This window comes from Artemia franciscana, chromosome 6 (genome assembly GCF_032884065.1).
Source record: "Artemia franciscana chromosome 6, ASM3288406v1, whole genome shotgun sequence".
Classification (NCBI taxonomy): Eukaryota; Metazoa; Arthropoda; class Branchiopoda; order Anostraca; family Artemiidae; genus Artemia; species Artemia franciscana.
Window position 1 is genome coordinate 29,434,565 of NC_088868.1, and position 19,855 is coordinate 29,454,419.

General features: G+C 33.2%; 1 protein-coding gene across 1 annotated transcript in view; it reads left to right on the forward strand.

Moving 5' to 3' along the window:
• LOC136027856 (uncharacterized) overlaps positions 1-11,959 on the forward strand; it is a 30,575-nt gene extending 18,616 nt beyond the window's left edge. The window contains exons 3-4 of the mRNA XM_065705270.1: positions 9,458-9,629; positions 11,722-11,959. Coding sequence (XP_065561342.1) covers positions 9,458-9,629; positions 11,722-11,728 — 179 coding nt within the window. The 3' untranslated portion in view covers positions 11,729-11,959. The remainder of the gene's footprint in view (positions 1-9,457; positions 9,630-11,721) is intronic.
• The last annotated feature ends 7,896 nt before the right edge of the window (positions 11,960-19,855 follow it).

The window sequence follows — 19,855 nt, forward strand, 5'->3', positions numbered from 1 at the left end:
ACCGGGAAAAAAATTCCCCTGAAAACGTCTCTACACTTCCCAATAACCATTACTGTACGTAAACACTGGTCAAACTTTGTAACTTGCAGCTCCTCCCCAGGGGACTGTGAGGGAGTAAGTCGTCCCCAAAGACATAGTTATTATGTTTTTCGACTATGCGTAGCAAAATGGCTATCTCAGAATTTTGACCCTTTGACTTTGGGGGAAAATGAGCGTGTGAGGGGGTCTAGGTGCCCTCCAATTTTATTTGGTCACTTAAAAAGGGCACTAGAAATTTTAATTTCCGTTAGAATGAGGCCTCTCACAGCATTTTAGGACCACTGGGTTGATACGATCACCCCTGGGGAAAAGAAGAAACGAACAAACAAATAAACACGCACCCGTGATTGGTCTTCTGGCAAAAAATACGAAATTCCACATTTTTGTAGATAGGAGCTTGAAAATTCTGCAGTAGGGTACTTTGATATGCTGAGTGCGATCGTGTGATGGTTGAAATTCTATGAATTTTAGGGGGTATTTTACTCTATTTTCCAAAATAAGGCCAATTTTCTCAGGCTTGTAACTTTTCATATGTAAGATTAAATTTGATGAAACTTAGATATTAAAATCCAGCATAGAAATCCAATTCTTTTGATTTGTCAATTAATATCAAAATCCCATATTTTAAAGTTTCGTTTACTATTGAGCCGGGTCACTCCTTACTACAGTTCGTTACCATGAACTGTTTGAATAGAAATTCTAGTGTGATCAGGGGGTCAAAATAAAATCAGGAAAAAATTCTGAGACAGTCCATCTGCTTAAAGCTTTTAAATAGCTAAATAAATATTTAACCCGTTTCAGAGGCAATAATCACGTATTTTATAAAAGGGAGATCTATTACATAGAACTAATTTACAATCTTTTTAATGTATATACAGTGTCATGTTACTAAACATTATTTATTGGAGTAGTATAGGGTCACCTGAACCCTTAAAAGGAAATATGTAAAACCCAATGTTCCAAATTTCTTGGAGGGCCTTCCAATCAATGGGGAGAGAATATTTAACCTCTAGCATTATCTCGTGTAATTATTATTAATTAATCAATTAATTAATTAATTAATCAATAAATTATTGTTTATTTTGATTAAGCTTTGAGAATCGCTTGCTAAGGGAAAATCGCTCCCCTATTATTGCTAAAATATTGTTGGCGTGAAGTAACAGTCACACTTGTGTTTAGGTGACTGGAGAGATTCCTCAAGATAAGTGCGAAGCACGGCTGAAAATCGAAGGGTGCTGGGGGTTAATCTAGATTTGTTTACATTAATAAGAGCTATTATGGCTGTTTTGTGCAGTATGCATTGTATCATATGCTTACCTGTGCAAAAAAAAATTAGAAAGGAGGGAGGGGGTGTTATTTCCAAGGAAAAATATTTTTATAACTAGTCCTGACCTGGTTTATTAGAACTACTTCCTCATAATCATTTTTGCATTTTAGAGCCTTATTTTTTGAAAAAAAAATGTCTGGAGAACGTTTTCAAGACACGATTTTAGTTTTTGAAGCATTATTATGCAAAAGTTAACCTTTTGTATAGATACCAGAGGCAGTTGAAGTGATAGCTCCCCTAATATTTCAGTCATGCCGAATAATATTTTAAAAACAAAGAGAAATTAAGCAACGAAAATAAGCTATTAAAATGAAATTAAAGATCGACAATAAAACAAAAAAGATCATAAATTGTCCACCACAAGAGTCAATCCCTCGCTCTTCACGCTAAAGTTTCAATAATTTAAAAATTACCGTAAGAATGAATGCTCTAATATAGGAGTTTTTGTTGTTGTTTTTTTTTTTTTTAAATAAAAACTTAATTATTTTTTTTAAATTAAATTCCGCAATACCTCAAGAAGCAAGGGTATATTTATTTGTATTTCCATTAAAATTAAAACTTTTTGTTTCAGTGAGTTGAAAGGCAAATAGCTGGCTAGATTGTTGCACTCTATAATAGCTTCAGTTGAGCATTAGTTTAACTAGTGCATAGAGAGTGACTCATCCTGTTTTTCTTTTGGCCCCACCTAGATTGCCAAAAACCATAGTTTTGAGCAGCCTACCTTATTTCATCCATTTAAAGTAACCTAACCATTTTTCCATTTATTTTAACATAACTATGGAAAATGGTATCAAACCCCCGATGCTACGAGTCACACGACAAGTACCTATTGCAGAGCATATCTTTCTCATCCTTTGGAAGTACCCACGTTTCACAGCAATATTTAACCGCTGTCAGTAATATGGCTTGCTACATTCTAATCTTAGTTCAAAGATAAATTTTCAGCTAAAAAAAAAAAATGTGTCTTTGTTAAGCTTAGCACAAGTGTTTCAGCAGTACACATTAAAATAGTAAGTTTTTTGGAGCTGGAGAAAAAAACTGGCTGGAGAAAAAGAGCTGTTCTTATTTATAATTAAATAAAAAAAACTAGTTTTTTTAACTGAAAGTAAGGAGCTACATTAAAACTTAAAACGAACAGAAATTACTCCGTATATGAAATGGGTTGTCCCCTCCGCAGTCCCTCGCTCTTTACGCTAAAGTTTTTAATTATTTTAAAAAGTAGAATTGTGGCAAAGAGTCAAACTTTAGCGTAAAGAGCGAGGGACTGCGGAGGGGACAACCCATTTCATATACGAAGTAATATCTGTTAGTTTTAAGTTTTAATATCTCTCCTTACTTTCAGTTAAAAAAACTAATATTTTTTTTATTTAATTTCTGAACGTTTTTGAATTAATGCATGTTTGATTTTGGCTTTCCGCACATAAATTATTGAAATGAAATTAGTATATTAATTTTTTTTTTTGGCTAAATGGCTTTCTCTTAGTTTTGATCAGACGATTTTGAGAAATAAGGGGTGGGGAAGGAGGCCTAGCTGCCCTCCAATTTTTCGGTTACTTAAAAAGGCTACTAGAACTTTTAATTTTCAACGAACGTTTTTATTAGTAAAAAATATACGTAACTTAAGAATTAACTTACGTAACAAACTTTTATATTCTTATATTTTTATTATGTGTACGAGGGGGTTTGTACCCTCGTTAATACCTCGCTCTTTACACTAAATCGTAAGTTTTGTCCCAATTCTTTAAGAATGACCCCTGAATCAAAAAGGCCGTAGAATAAATAGTTGAAATTACTAAAAATATTTTAGCATAAAGAGCGAGGTATTTATCTCCTCCTAAATACCTCGCTTTTTATGCTAAAGTATTTTTAGAACCCCTCATATGCGTAATAATCTCTGTTCGTTTTAAATTTCAATGCTATTCCTTACTTTCATTTGAAAAAACGTTTTCATGTTTATTTTTTCATTGTTTTTTTTATAGTAATGCTAGAAAATCCTGCGCCCTTTTCATTGAATTTTTCTCCCCCCATGACATATTCCTCAAAGGAAAGATCCTCCCACATAGCCCTCTTCCATCAACCCCACCCCCCAAACCAAAAAATCCCCATGAAAACGTCTGTACACTTCCCAATAACCATTACTATATGTAAACACTGGTCAAAGTTTGTAACTTGCAGCCCCTCCCCCAGGGATTGTGGGGGAGTAAGTCATTCCCAAAGACATAGTTATTATGGTTTTCGACTATGCGGAACAAAATGGCTATCTTAAAATTTTAATCTGTTGACTTTTGGAAAAAAATTAGCGTGGGAGGGGGCCTTTTTGCCCTCCAATTTTCTTATCACGTAAAAAGGGCACTAGAACTTTTCATTTCCGTAAGAATGAGTCCTCTTGCGACACTCTAAGACCACCTGGTCGATACGATGACCCCTGGGGAAAAGAAAAAAAAAACAACAAACAAACAAATAAACACGCACCCGTGATTTGTCTTCTGGCAAAAAATAAAAAATTCCACATTTTTTTAGATACGAGCTTGAAATTTTTGCTATAGAGTTCTCTGATATGCCGAATGCAATAGTGTGATTTTCGTTAAGATTCTATGACTTTTAGGGGATGTTTCCCCCTTTTTTTCAAAATAGGGCAAATTTTCTCAGGATCGTAACTTTTGATGACAAAGACTAAGTTAATTGAAATTTATATATTTAGAATCAGCGTAAAAATTCGATTCTTTTGATGTATCTCTTAGCATCAAAATTCCGTTTTTTAGAGTTCTGTTTACTATTGAGCCGGGTCGCCCCTTACTACAGTTCTTTACCACGAACTGTTTGAAAAGAAAATAATTCGGTATTACGGGGCTTCTGACATTATTACTCCTTTGCGGAAGTTAGGCTCAAAATTGAAAAAGGATTATATTTTTTCTCTGGGCCCCTTCCACCTCTTAGTTCGTTTATTTTCCCGTTAGTTTTTACCTGTTTTCGCTTTATAGTTGTTATCTCTTAGCAGTTCTTTCGTTAGTTGAGTTATGGTTGTGGTATATATGTTTTATCGCTCGTATAGTTGTGTTATTTTCAAATTATACTCCATAATAGAGAGGCTCCGAACACCCAGCATTGTATATTAAGCTCTGAATTTGACGTTTTTTTCTAACGTGACCAGATTCGTCCTGCGCCCTTTTCATTGACTTTTTTCCCCCATGGCATATTTCTCCAAGGAAAGATCCTCCCACATAGCCCCCTCCCTCAGCCCTACCCCCAAAACCAAAAACATCCCCCTGAAAACGTCTGTACGCTTCCCAATAACCACTATTATACGTAAACACTAGTTGAAGTTTGTAACTTGCAGCCCCTCCCCCAGGGACTGTGGGGGAGTAAGTCATCCCCAAATACATAGTTATTATGATTTTCGACTATGTTGAACAAAATGGCTATCTCAAAATTTTGATCCGTTGACTTTGGGAAAAAATGAGCGTGGGGGGGGGCCTAGATGCCCTCTAATTTTTTTGGTCACTTAAAAAGGGCACTAGAACTTTTCATTTCCGTTAGAATGAGCCCTCTTGCGACATTCTAGGACCACTTGGTCGATACGATGACCCCTGGAAAAAAAAAAAATAAATAAAATAAACACACACCGGTGATTTGTCTTCTGGCAAAAAATGCAAAATTCCACATTTTTGTAGATAGGAGCTTGAAACTCCTACAGTAGGGTTTTCTGATACGCTGAATATGATGATGTCATTTTCGTTAAGATCCTACGACTTTTAGGGGGTGTTTCCCCCTATTTTCCTAAGTAAGGGAAATTTTCTCAGGCTCGTAACTTTTGGTGGCTAAGACAAAACTTGATGAAACTTATATATTTAAAATCAGCATTAAAATGCGATTCTTTTGATGTAGCTATTGATATCAAAATTCAATTTTTTAGAGTTTTGGTTGCTATTGAGCCGGATCGCTCCTTACTACAGTTCGTTACCACGAACTGTTTGATAAGTTTTTTCTGAATGAAATATCAAGGTTTCTTTTATATGCATTTATACAAATGGGCTAGGAGCTACTTCTATAATTTAATATGTTATTGAATCGAAAATACATCGTATCTCGCGGATAAAATTGTATTCAAGTATTTTATTTCCCTCAAATATTTCTGCCTTGAGACATAGGTCGCAAAAGATGGCACTTTGCGCCACTTTACTCGTTTAAGATTTTAAAAAGATAGATCTAAGATTGGAATGATACCCAATTTTGTTTTTTCTTTCTGTACTGATATTTAATAGCTTTTAAGTAAATGTTCTTTTTATGGCAAAGAATGTTTACCGAAATTTGTACCTCAGACATATTTCAAAAATAAAAAAAAACTTACATAGTAAAATGAAACCATGTACGGTCAAAGGTAAAAAAAAAAAAATTCACAGAAACGAAAACCAGCAACAGCATAAGAGCTTGGGCATATATTTCAAAGTAGACAATGTATTTTGACTCAAAAAGAACCCAATCCATCAAATAAAAACCAGACGAAAGAAATAATTAGAAACCTAATAAGGACAACTGAATAATTTTACAAAGACCATTCATGGGAAATGGGGCTTTAGGACCCATTTATGGAGATGTATTTATCAAGCCAAAATTTTGTTGAAAAAAAACCTGGCATAGGTAGCCTTTCAAAGTTTTCCTCTTTAATCTCTGCATAATTTAAATTCAACAAAATATGTATCTATGCAGGTAAAAGCAAAAACTAAAAGTTTTTTTTTTAAATCAAATAGTTCGTGGTAACGAACTGTAGTAAAGAGCGACCCAGCTCAATAGTAACCGAAACTCTGAAAAATAGAATTTTGATACCAATAGTTACATCCAAACAATTGCATTTTTACGCTGATTCTAAATATATAAGTTTCATCAAGGTTATTTTTCATTATCAAAAGCTACGAGCCTGAGAAAATTTACCTTATTTTAAAAAATAGAGGTAAATACCCCCTAAATATCAAAGAATCTTAATGAAAATCACACCATGAAATTTAGTGTATTAGAGAACCCTACTGTATAAGTTTCAATTTTGTAATTTTTTTTTTTTCGCCAGAAGACAGATCACGGGTGCTTTTCTATTTGGGTTTTTTTTTTCTCAAGGGGTTATCGCATCAATCCAGTGATCCTAGAATGTCACGATGGGGCTCATTATAACAGAAACTAAGAATTATAGTGCCCTTTTTAAGTAGCCAAAAAATTGGAGGGCAACTAGGTCCTCTCCCACGCTCATTTTTCCCAAAGCTACTGGATCATAATTTTATATAGCCATTTTGTTCAAAATGGTCGAAAAACCCAGTAATTATGTCTTTTGGGACGACTGGCTCCCCCAGAGTCCCCGGGGGGAGGGGCTGCAAGTTACAAACTTTGACCATTGTTTAAATAAAGTAATGGTTATGGAGACATGTATAGACGATTTCAGGGGGACTTTTTCACGATAAGGGGGGGGGGGGTCGGGGGAGGAGGTTAAGTGGGAGGATTGTTCAATGGAGGGGTTTATCATGAGGGAGGAAAATTTCCATGAAGGGGCCATAGGATTTTCTAGCATTATTTAAAAGAACAATGAGAAATACAAAAAAAAAGTTTTTTTCTGGTAGAAGTAAGGAGCAGCATTAGAACCTAAAACGAACAGAAATTATTACATATGTAAGGGGGCTCATCTGCTCCACAATACCTCACTCTTTACGCTAAAGTATTTTTAGTAATTTCAACTATTTATTCTGTGGCGTTTGTGATTCAGGGGTTATTCTTAAAGAATTGAGACCAAGTTGAAGTTTTAGTGTAAAGGGCGAGGTATTGAAGAGGGGGAGATCCCCCTCATATACGTAATATAAATATAAAAATATAGAATTTCGTCACGTAAGTTAATTTGTAAGTTAAGTATATTTATTATTAACAAAACCTTCGTAAAAAATAAAAAGTTCTAGTTGCCTCTTTAAGTAGCCGAAAATTGGAGTGCAACTAGGACTCCTCTACCAACTTTTTTTTTTTTTTTTTTTATCAAAATCGTCCAGTCAAAACTATGAGAAAAGCATTTAGCCAAAAAAATTATTATGCAAATTTTGTTTTAATTATTCATGTGCGATGAGGCAAAGTCAAAACATGCATTAATTCAAAGATTTTCATAAATTAAATGAAAAAAAAACAAGTTTTTTAACTTCCAGTAAAGAGCGACATTAAAACTTAAAATGAACAGAAACTATTCCGTTTATGAAAGGGGTTTTCCCTTCCTCAATGCCTCGCTCTTACTCTAAAGTTTTTTTTTATTTTTTTAAAGTAGAGTTGTGAGAAAGAGTCAAACTTTAGCGTAAAGAGTGAGGCGTTGAGGAGGGGACAATCCCTTTCATAAATGGAAGAATTTCTTTTCATTTTAAGTTTTAATGTCGCTCCTTACTTGAAGTTAAAAAACTTGTTATTTTTTCATTTAATGAAACTAAAAAGCAGCATTAAAACTTATGAGTATGGTTGCCTCCCAGATAACACCCACTCTTTACGGCATAGTTTAGATAGTTCTTAACAGAAAGTATCTTAGTGCAAGTAATGTAGCCATGTGATAACCATTGATCTTTCTTTCACTGATTTTCTTTCAAAATAACTTAAATTATGATTTTTATCGTTTAAAGTAAATAGGACAATTTCTCTCAATTTTAATTTTTAACGTTGCTCTTTACTGTCAATTGAAAAATTTGTTGTTTTTTGTCTTTACATGCAAAGAGCCAGATTTTACTGAATTTTACTTATGAGAAAACTCAGTGGGAGGAGAAATTTAGATACATATGGCAGTCTGTTTTGTCTGACAAAACTCTTGGCCCGGGATTTAGGCCACCATAGACGGTTCATGTGGCAGTAGGCAATACTACTAACGTGTAATTATGGCTAAATATTAAAGGTTTTTTATCATTTTTTCGTCCTTTTTTTTATTTGATAAATTGTGTTCTCTTTCTGAGTCAAACTACTCTCTCTATTTGAGAATATCTGTAGTAATTCTTATGAAGTATCCAGTTTCTTTATTTACGAATAATTTTTTTTAACTAACCATCAACTAAAAATCACTATTTTAAATTTTCTTTTTTTAACGCTCTTGTCCATTTACTATTGTGCTTTTAATTTCTATTGTCAAAGTGTTTGTGTAATATGCTTGATATACGAATTTTGGCCAACATTTGAACCCGGAACACATAATTGACTGTAAACCGCGCGCATTTTCGAAGGTTTAAGAAGATATATCCGGTGTTTTTACAGAAAATCGGATGGGGATACTCCCAAGTACTCATCGTGTAACCATATATCAAGTAACAATTTCCATAAAACAGGAGGCTCGTTCCCACTTTCTGGGCTTTCTGGAGTGGGAGGTCACACGACAAAACAGGGAAGAAGAGACTTTGTTGAAAAGAACGAAGAATGAAGTTATGAGTAGGGTGGGATAAAAAAGAAGCATGAGTATCTTTACTTGAACTTTGAGCTGTCAGCAGTAGTCTTGGTAAACTGAATCCAAACAGATTGGTAAACTCACTATCTGTGAGCTAAATCACTATCGAAACGGTTACAGTAAATTTGCCTATTTTGGCCTCTTAAGATTAATTCTATTTTATTAGTTTTATATCAGTTTTTGATCGCTTCTAAGTTAGGCTTTATTTTATTTTAAAAAATAATTAAGGTCATATTTTTCTTTCATTGCCCTCCATAGCCTAAAAACACATTGAAATTATGAAAATTGAACGCACTGAAATAACAAGAAAAATTATTTTAGCTAAAACGGGATTTTGAATTTAAATGAAGATAGTTTGATTTGCATTCTGCTAACATTCAACAATTATGCACTAATATAAATGCCCGCACTGAAAATTTAAAAAAATGTCAATTTGTATAGAATTTTGTTACCGAATTAAATACCGTAAGTGGACAGCCAATTGGCAACACAAAAACCCGAAAGAATAGCCAATAACTATGATTCGTTGATAACTGATAAGGGAAAAAACGATAAGATATCGACAATAGCAGGGTACCCCGTCAGTAAGATTTATTTTACTTGTTTTTATTTCAGAAGTATCTACATAAAAAAAAAATATAATGTAAATCTTACAGGGAAACTGACAATAGTCCTGGGATTCGTATCATCTGGAAAATCTACTTTATTGGCTGCTCTTCCTGGTGATATCCAGCCATCTGGTGGCAACATCTATTTTGAAGAGAAAACCCTAGTGGCACAGAAGCCTTGGACAATGACAGGTTCAATAAGGGACAACATTATGAAAAGGTATTTCCAAGTCGTTGACAAATATTCTTTAATCTTAGTTAAGTGTAGATTAAGTTCTTAACCCTTTTACTACGCCCCACTTTTTGAGATTTCGTGTCCTTTATGCACAATAATTTTAGTGTTGCGTATTTTTTTCATGTAGAGTAGTTTGACAAATTTACATGAGGCGATTTCTTGTTTAGCAGTTAACAATCCTATTTTTAATTGATTTTAAATTGTTTTTTAATTGTCTTTAAAATGTTTTTCGATTTTTTTAAAGTAAGAATAAATTTACAAAGTGAATGTAAAGAGGAATACATTGCTCAAACGCAAAGAAAATTTATTTATGAAATCTTTTGCATGCGCAATCTCAATTCTGCAGACGTTCTTAAAATTAGGTGAAATTAGTGGGATGGAGCGGTGAACTGTAGAAATATTTAAAAGCTGACTCTATTTTATACTTTTAATATCACTGGTTGAAACATATTCACAGATGCTTATATATAAATAATAAAATCAGTAAATATTCGTGTAGAGTAGTAAACTGTATAAAAACAAGCAACGACAATACTCGCGGCTTCATATTATGGAGCATCATTTATTTTTGTGAATATATACAACCGGTCAACAAAATGATTAATTAGGCCCTGATGTAAGAGGAATGGTAAAAAATTCAAAAAAAATATATTTTCTAAAAAATAGACTGTTCTTTGGTGCCTGACGATAATGTCAGTTATTATTATTTTTTTTTTTTTTAGTTTCTTCTTATTGTTTTCTGAATTCTATCCTGGTTGGTTAAGAATAAAATATTTATTATTCCTTAGCTTTACGCGACGAGCTGTATTATTTTGTTATATAATTTACAAAGTTTATTTGTTATATAAAAAGTTTTATTTGTTATATAAGAGTGGCTAGTTCTTTTGTTCCGTGGAGTTGAACTTGGGATGTCTTTTTATTAACTTTTTATACTCTTTAAAATGAATCTTGAAAAGTCTCTGAAGTTTTTATTTCAGTTTTTTTCCCAGCCAACATTTTATATTGTTATTTATAAATGTGTGTAATCACTTTCAATTAGAATTTTACAACCTTAAAACATATTGAGGGCTAATAAAGGGTGTAAGAAACAGCACAATTATTTTAATTCTGCTTCTGTGCAGCAGGGACGTCAGCTGTGAGGGGAAGTGAGGGATTTCACTTGGAGTCGTATAGTCAATGAATCATAATCGGACAATTAACTTATGAACCAATTTAATTAAATTGGTCAAGTTCTTAAATTAAGGGCCATAGAAAGGCCAATATTCTTTTATCTTTCAATCCATATCAATTCAGTCCAACTTTAATCCACCATTTTCCGTTTTATATTTAATCTGCTTTATATGTTCACTTATCAATGAGAATTGAAAGAAAAAGATAAGTGACAGAATGAGACAAAATGGCAGAGTTCCGATTTGGGTTCAAAGAGGATAAGAAGGCCATCAACTGCTATTTAATTTGAACACTCGTTTAGAGTAAGGCTGCTTAACGTTTTTGTTGACTTCAAGTTTTCTGGAGGTTTGCATGTTCCCTTTTGAATGTTTGTGAATTTTTTGGCGTAAGTACTTTTGGAATGTAGTAACTTAGAAGTTACTTGGAATTTAGGATTTCTTGTGCTTCATCTGGGCCGAAAGTTTAGTCAGTATGTGTCTCGGTGTGTTTTTGTGTGGGTAGGGTGGGTGTCCCAATCTGATCTTACCTTTGTGGGGAAGGAAAAGAGAAGGATACTCTAAATTCTTTCTATCAGGACATCTACTACAATTACTTATACTACATTAGATGTCAACTACAATTTTGGGGAAATAATAATACTTTTTTTAGTGTTGTTTTTTGAGGTCCGTGCCCTTTTCAAGATTCAGCTGTTCAGAAGATTCAGTGTTGGAGGATTCAGCTGATAAATTTTTATTCTGGATTAAATTTTGGTATTTTGGAATTATGTATGTAGTAATGTTTTCTGTTGATTCATTATTATTTTTATCATATTACAGTAAATGTGACAAACCTTTATCTAAGAATTTCTTAAATTCTCAAGTTTTTTCATTCACATTTTGAAAATTAAATATCTTCGTATTTTTTTTAGGTTCTGAACGCTTGCTGCCTAGAAGAAGATATATCGTCAATGTCTGAAGAGGACGAGACTTGGGTTACCAGTAAAGGAGAAAACCTATCAGGTGGTCAAAGACAGAGAATTTCTGTTGCCAGATTCATCTATTCAAATGCAGATGTTGTGATAATAGTCAGCATTCTTATTTTCTTCAACTTTTGTTTTCAATCCGAGCTGCAATTGCCGGTTTGGACTGCTTCAGTCTGTAAAACATGTATATATTCACTCTGCTTGACTAGCTTCTTGATTTTCGATAAGAATTTCAAATATTGCCGCAAATCATCCAAAACAATGATACATAGTAGAAATATTTTCTAACAAATTTATTCAATATACTTATTTTGTGATAAGGATCACAAGTGTAAGGGTCTAAAACAAGAAAAAGGAAAAATAATGACGGCATCAGGAAAACTTGCAACTAAAATGTTCCAGTGGACTAGTGCATGCCAAATAAATAAATGGAAAACATATAAATAAAATTATAAGTCTAGATCACCTTTTCATCCTTATCTGATTCTTCTCCATGACGAAATAATTCAGTTTTGCTTTCTCCCTGCATTCGTGGCCATTGAACCTTGCAAAGGGTGTACGATGTTAGACATGCTTTTATTTGTTACATTTATTGCCTCTACGGTTGAATACATCTATCTATCTTTCTATCGTTTTAATTAGATTCGTAGTCTAAGTGACTTAGTCTCTTTTTCGAACTTGAATTCCAATAAACTTTTCAAATAAACTTCCAAATCTATTCTTGCACTGGGAACTCTTAAAACCTCCAAAAATACATTCCTTGTGTCAACATTCTATCTAGGACATTCAATTCATCTGCATAATCCAAATCTAGGCTATTGTATTCTCGAGAACAAAGTCCATCCAAATTTCAACCCACATAAATAACAATAGGACACAAATCTGCCTAACTTCTGATGCAACGCCAAATCAACTAATGAGGTACCTGCCTATCATGACCAAAGCAATCTCTTGGGTGACACACTCTTTCAAGATTATGAGGGATAGGGATGATGTATGATAGAATCAAAATAATGTTCTAGTATCTTACAAAAATACCTAAATAGGAAAATTCAGAATGTATAGGCTTGTATTCTCTTAAAACAAAATGACTCGTCTAATTTTTCACAAAAACATGTAAAAGGCTAATTTAATTTCTAAAATTAACAAAAACTAATAAATAGTCTAGTCTTGCTAATAGGATCACAAGTGTAAGGGTCTAAAACAAGAAAAAGGAAAAATAATGACGGCATCAGGAAAACTTGCAACTAAAATGTTCCAGTGGACTAGTGCATGCCAAATAAATAAATGGAAAACATATAAATAAAATTATAAGTCTAGATCACCTTTTCATCCTTATCTGATTCTTCTCCATGACGAAATAATTCAGTTTTGCTTTCTCCCTGCATTCGTGGCCATTGAACCTTGCAAAGGGTGTACGATGTTAGACATGCTTTTATTTGTTACATTTATTGCCTCTACGGTTGAATACATCTATCTATCTTTCTATCGTTTTAATTAGATTCGTAGTCTAAGTGACTTAGTCTCTTTTTCGAACTTGAATTCCAATAAACTTTTCAAATAAACTTCCAAATCTATTCTTGCACTGGGAACTCTTAAAACCTCCAAAAATACATTCCTTGTGTCAACATTCTATCTAGGACATTCAATTCATCTGCATAATCCAAATCTAGGCTATTGTATTCTCGAGAACAAAGTCCATCCAAATTTCAACCCACATAAATAACAATAGGACACAAATCTGCCTAACTTCTGATGCAACGCCAAATCAACTAATGAGGTACCTGCCTATCATGACCAAAGCAATCTCTTGGGTGACACACTCTTTCAAGATTATGAGGGATAGGGATGATGTATGATAGAATCAAAATAATGTTCTAGTATCTTACAAAAATACCTAAATAGGAAAATTCAGAATGTATAGGCTTGTATTCTCTTAAAACAAAATGACTCGTCTAATTTTTCACAAAAACATGTAAAAGGCTAATTTAATTTCTAAAATTAACAAAAACTAATAAATAGTCTAGTCTTGCTAATAGTCAGGCTAATAGCCTATCAGGCTACTTGAAATGTCCCATAATAAGATCAAATAAGACAATAATACTTTCAAGGAATGCCTAAATAGGGATAAATTTTCACTAACTTCACCCAAATTCAGTCTCAAAATCCTTTGACAATACGTAAATAAAATTGTACTGAAGTATTTACGTTACTAGAATTTGAAAGCCCATAGTTCTATTGACTGTCTGGATTATAGGGGATAGAAACAAGATCATATCGCGGGAAGAAAGGAGCCAGTCTTACCAAAATCCTACATTTTCCGATATTTATCAGAACTTGTCATTCAAACTTATAAACAAACTGGTTTTTTACTCTCCCCCCTAAAACAGTATTATTGTGTTCATTCCTAGATAAAGATATTATATAATTTTTCTAAAATAATACAACAATACCTTCTAAAAACGACGAGACGGGAATCTAAAAAAAATAGGTTTTACTTTCTTCATCTTAGTTGATTTGTACAATTATTTGCAAAACTGTCACAAAATTTGATTTAATATTAATAATTTCTACATTAACGAAAACACGCTGGTCAATTATGCAAATAAATTTAGGAAAATATTGACTACATTTGATTGTGCTACCCAGAGCCATTGAGTAACTATTGGTCCTTAGAGAAGACTAAAATTATTTCTCAGACTCTTTACCTAACTTCTATAGTTGGATCAGCGTGTTTATAGTGCTTATACGAGAAAGGATAAGATGGCAAAAACACACTCTGCAAATGAAAGATGACAGATTACCAAAGATTCTCCCTTTCAGCCAACAGTCTTTGGCCAAGCGAAAAGCGGCTGTTCCTCACATAGGCTAGGAAGATGCCATAAGGAAAGATTTATGGAAAATCAACAATTTTCGGGATGGTCTAAAGGGGGAGATTTTAAATAGATTGGGATTGAAGCTGAGCATGCGCAGCTGTATTTGCCTAAGACGACTTGGTGTTGCAATTAAATGTTAGTAGCAGTGGTAGTAGTAGCAGTGCTTATACATTGCCCATTAAACTGATGGTTAATGACATAGACTATTCCTTTTTTTATAAAAGGAACTTTCTTATATCTTTGAGTTATAAGCATTCCAAGAGTAAATTTTAATCCAAGAGTTAGCTGGCTTCCAGAGTTAATTCTGAGCCAAGATCTATATTCAAAAAAAGTCTTAGCTCCCTTAGAAATTTATAATAAAAGTTAAACAATCTTGTAAATAGCAAAACCTGCAACTTATAGATTATTTGTTATCTTTCAGGTTTGTGACAGAGAGGAGTTGTATTTTATTTTTTGTAATGGAGATTAACCTTTTCTTTTTGAGCTTTTTATGTTCAGAGAGTTAATTTTGTTACAAGAGTTAGTATTTTCCAAGGGTGTATCCGAATAGCCCATGAATCCTCCAGAAGCGAATAAACTTACTATTTACTTAAAAGTTAAACGCTCTTTTAAGTTAAATGTATATAACAACAGTAATACTTAAACATTAAGCAGTAATACTTTACATTGTGTTCAAAGTGTCAGTTTTTACCACAGGTTACCTACAGCTTAGTCAAATAGCCCTTTTCTTCCCCACAGTTCAAAATAGGGATGAAACCTTTTAATTGACAGTCAACAGATATAAAATTTTTTAACTGGATATTTCGAATACACATACAGTGTTCATCGAATATATACAGTGTTCATCGAAATATCCAGTTAAAAAATTTCATATCTGTTCACTGTCAATTAAAAGGTTATTGACAGTTATTGACGAAATGTTTTACTTTCGTCATGAAAAGGTAGTGTGGTCTACGAAGTGGTATATAGTGTGGTCGAAGTTATCATTCTTATATATTTGCTCTTATCCTTCAAGTAGGCGACAAACAAGGATTTCTTTTTACAACTGAAATTTCTTTTTTATTGTAGAATTTTCACTGTTCTGGGACATAGTTTTATTCGTGAAATTAATCATGTTCAAAGATCTAGCGTGTTAAATTGAAATGTGCAAACAATTTTTTAGTAACAAAGTCTCATCAAAGTTTCGAATCACCGTTCAGGGTTTGCTCAAAACCAGGTAGTGAGTAGTTGGAAATAAAAGAATTGAATTACTCGTTAGAAATTACGAATTGTATGTGTTACAAACTTGTCAAATTATTCTTCCACAACTTTCAAAAGAAAGATATTTCCTTACTAGTTGAAACAATCCGAAGAAATGGCGTTATGGAATATTCCATAACTCGATTTCTTTCTAGTAATTTCCTTTCTGACCGTTCACAAAGAATAAAAATATCCGGTTAGGCATCTCAAGCCTCATCCGTTAGATTTGGTGCACCAAAACAACATATTTTAGGCTCTCATTTTTCTAGTGCATGCAAATAATCTTCTGTAAATTTATCTTCCTTCAGTGTGATCTCTTTATCATTTTTTTCACGATAAGTTAGTTTATTTTGAAGAGTTGGCTATGTTCCAAAAGTTAATTACTATCCAAGATTTAGTTTGTCGAAAGAAAAATTTCAAAAAGTTTTCCAAACAGTAAAGTCACAGAGTCACCTTCCAGATTTTTTGTACAAAGCCAGCTTTGCCAGCAGTTGTAAATAGAAAATCGGAGAATGTTTGAATTTTATGAAATTCTATGAAATGAAGTGATCTTTGTGTTTGTCTGGTAAGTCTTCTAACGAAAAATATTCTTAGATTCTTGTTGAAATAATTATAAAAGATACAATAATATATAAGAAAACAATAATATAATAATAAAAAAAATAATAAATTAAAAAAATACTAATAATATAAAAAATAATATAATAAAAATACTCTTGTTGAAAAACCGTACAGACTAAAAAAACTAGATGGCGCTAATGAAAGATTTTCTTGTTTGACTGTTAGTTTATTTTCCGGATATTCACAAAGAATAAAATATCTTGTTCGAAACTTAACTATTGCTCATTAAAAATGCTCAATATTTTTCAATAGTTAATTCAAAGCAAATTCTTTGAATTAGCTTTTGGATTTTTCCTTGAAACTGGATTTTCCGTTGTTGCAAAATGAAAATTGATAATTTTGCAAATAGAAATTTTATATGCTCTGAATGCTTCAATTTTTTTTTCCAAATCATAAAAAAAAAAATTTTTGACATTATCCTTGACTAACAACAGAGCCAGTGAAGGTAACTAATAGGAGCAATGCTTGACATAATTATAGTCCGTTCACTATTGTGGTCAAATAATGTGGTGGGCTTAGTGTTGTAACTAATGAAATTGGTGACGGTAAAATTAAGTATTTTGTGTATTTTACTGTTATTTTAAGGACCCCCCTAAAAATAGTATTTCACCTATTTTACGTAATTTACCTATTTTATGTATTTACCTATACTTTACGTATTTTCTGGTATTTTATGTATTTTACCGGTATCATAAATATTTTCCTGACATATTTTACGAAGACTGGCACTTTCCACAGCACAAAACCGCGGAGAGGCTGGCAGCAACAGGCTTGGATAGGATTTTGTTTTTTGTACAGCTGTGTTGCCCACTTTAAAGGGCCCTCTGTCTGACTTCAGTCTGTTAAAGACAGCCGTGAGCTGTTAAAGACAGAAAGGGCTACAATAGGATTGACATACAACCAACAAGAAAAAAAAAATTAAATTAAATAGCCGAGAAATACAGGGGTAATGTCAACCAGTGGACCGAAAAGTAGTGAAAATGACAGAAGCAGATATTTTGCCAGAAACTTCCACCTAGGCGTCTTCAGTGCTAAAAACAATAAGGAAAACTTACCTTTTGAAGTAACTGTTAACAGAGCAGAAGAAAGACTGAATCAGACGAGCCTAGCCATAATAAATAAAATACTATTTACCAATTATATTGGACAAGAATCCTCTGCTTAGAGATTGACTTAACTTGTCTACTGACCTAATTTTTATTAAAAATGTTGTCAGATGATCTTAATTTAAACTGAAAAAAAATGTCATTTTAATCCTTTAATTTTAAGGTAGTGTAAATTGGGTTTTACAAAAATTAAATAAAAAAAACTAATTTTTTTAGCTGAAAGTAAGGAGCGACATTAAAACTTAAAACGAACAGAAATTACTCCGTATATGAAATGGGTTGTCCCCTCCGCAGTCCCTCGCTCTTTACGCTAAAGCTTTTAATTGTTTTAAAAAATTAGAATTGTGGCAAAGGGTCAAACTTTAGCGTAAAGAGCGAGGGATTGCGGAGGGGACAACCCATTTCATATACGGAGTAATTTCTGTTCGTTTTAAGTTTTAATATCGCTCCTTACTTTCAGCTAAAAAAATTAGTTTCTTTTGTTTAATTTCTGAACGTTTTTGAATTAAGGCATGTTTGGTTTTGGCTCTCCGCACATAAATTATTAACATGAAATTTGTATATTAATTCTTTTTTTGGTTTAATGGCTTTCTCTTAGTTTCGATCAGACGATTTTGAGAAATAAGGAGTGGAGAAGGAGGTCTAGTTGCCCTCCAATTTTTCGGTTACTTAAAAATACAACTATAACTTTTAATTTTTAACGAATGGTTTTATTAGTAAGAAATATACGTAACTTAAAAAATAACTTACGTAACAAACTTTCATAGTCTTATATTCTTATTATGTATACGAGGGGGTTTGTACCCTCGCTAATACCCCGCTCTTTGCACTAAATCGTAAGTTTTGTCCCAATTCTTTAAGAATGACCCCTGAATCAGAAAGGTCGTAGAATACATAGTTGAAATTACTAAAAATACTTTAGCATAAAGAGCGAGGTATTTATCTCCTCCTAAATACCTCGCTCTTTATGCTAAAGTATTTTTAGAACCCCTCATATGCGTAATAATCTCTGTTCGTTTTAAGTTTCAATGCTACTCCTTCCTTTCATTTAAAAAAAACATTTTCATGTTTATTTTTCATTGTTTTCTTATAGTAATGCTTGAAAATCCTGCGCCCTTTTCATTGAATTTTTCTTCCCTCATGACAGATTCCTCCAAGGAAAGATCCTCCAACATAGCCCCGTCCCCTCAGCCCCACCCCCAAACAAAATAAAATCCCCCTGAAAACGTCTTCACACTTCCCAATAACCATTACTATACGTAAACACTGGTCAAAGTTTGTAACTTGCAAGTCCCTCCCCCGGGGATTGTGGGAGAGTAAATCATCCCCAAAGACACAGTTCTTATGGTTTTCGACTATGCTGAACAAAATGGCTATCTCAAAATATTGATTCGTTGACTTTGGGAAAAAATGAGCGTGGGAGGGGGCCTAGATGCCCTCCAATTTTTTTTGTTACTTAAAAAGGGCACTAGAACTTTTCATTTCCGTTAGAATGAGCCCTCTTGCGAAATTCTAGGACCACTTGGTCGATACGATGACCCCTGGAAAAAAAAAATAAAAAATAAATAAATAAACACGCACCCGTGATTTGTCTTCTGGCAAAAAATACAAAATTCCACATTTTTGTAGATAGGAGCTTGAAACTTCTAAAGTAGGGTTCTCTGATACGCTGAATCTGATGGTGTCATTATCGTTAAGATTCTACGACTTTTAGGGGATGTTCCCCCCTATTTTCTTAAATAAAGCAAATTTTCTCAGGCTCGTAAGTTTTGATGGGTAAGACTAAACTTGACGAAACTTATATATTTAAAATCAGCATTAAAATCTGATTCTTTTGATGTAGCTATTGATATCAATATTCAATTTTCTAGAGTTTTGGCTACTGTTGAGCCGGGTCGCTCCTTACTACAGTTCGTTACCACGAACTGTTTGAACACTGGTCAAAGTTTGTAACTTGCAGCCCCTTCCCCAGGATTGTGGGGGAGTAAGTCATCCCCAAAGACATAGTTATTATGATTTTCGACTATGTTGAACAAAATGGCTATCTCAAAATTTTGATTTGTTGACTTTGGGAAAAGAATGAGCGTGGGAGGGGGCCTAGATGCCCTCCAATTTTTTTGGTCACTTAAAAAGGGCACTAGAACTTTTCATTTCCGTTAGAATGAGTCCTCTTTCGACATTCTAGGACCACTTGGTCGATACGATGACCCCTGGGAAAAAGAAAAAAGAAACAAACAA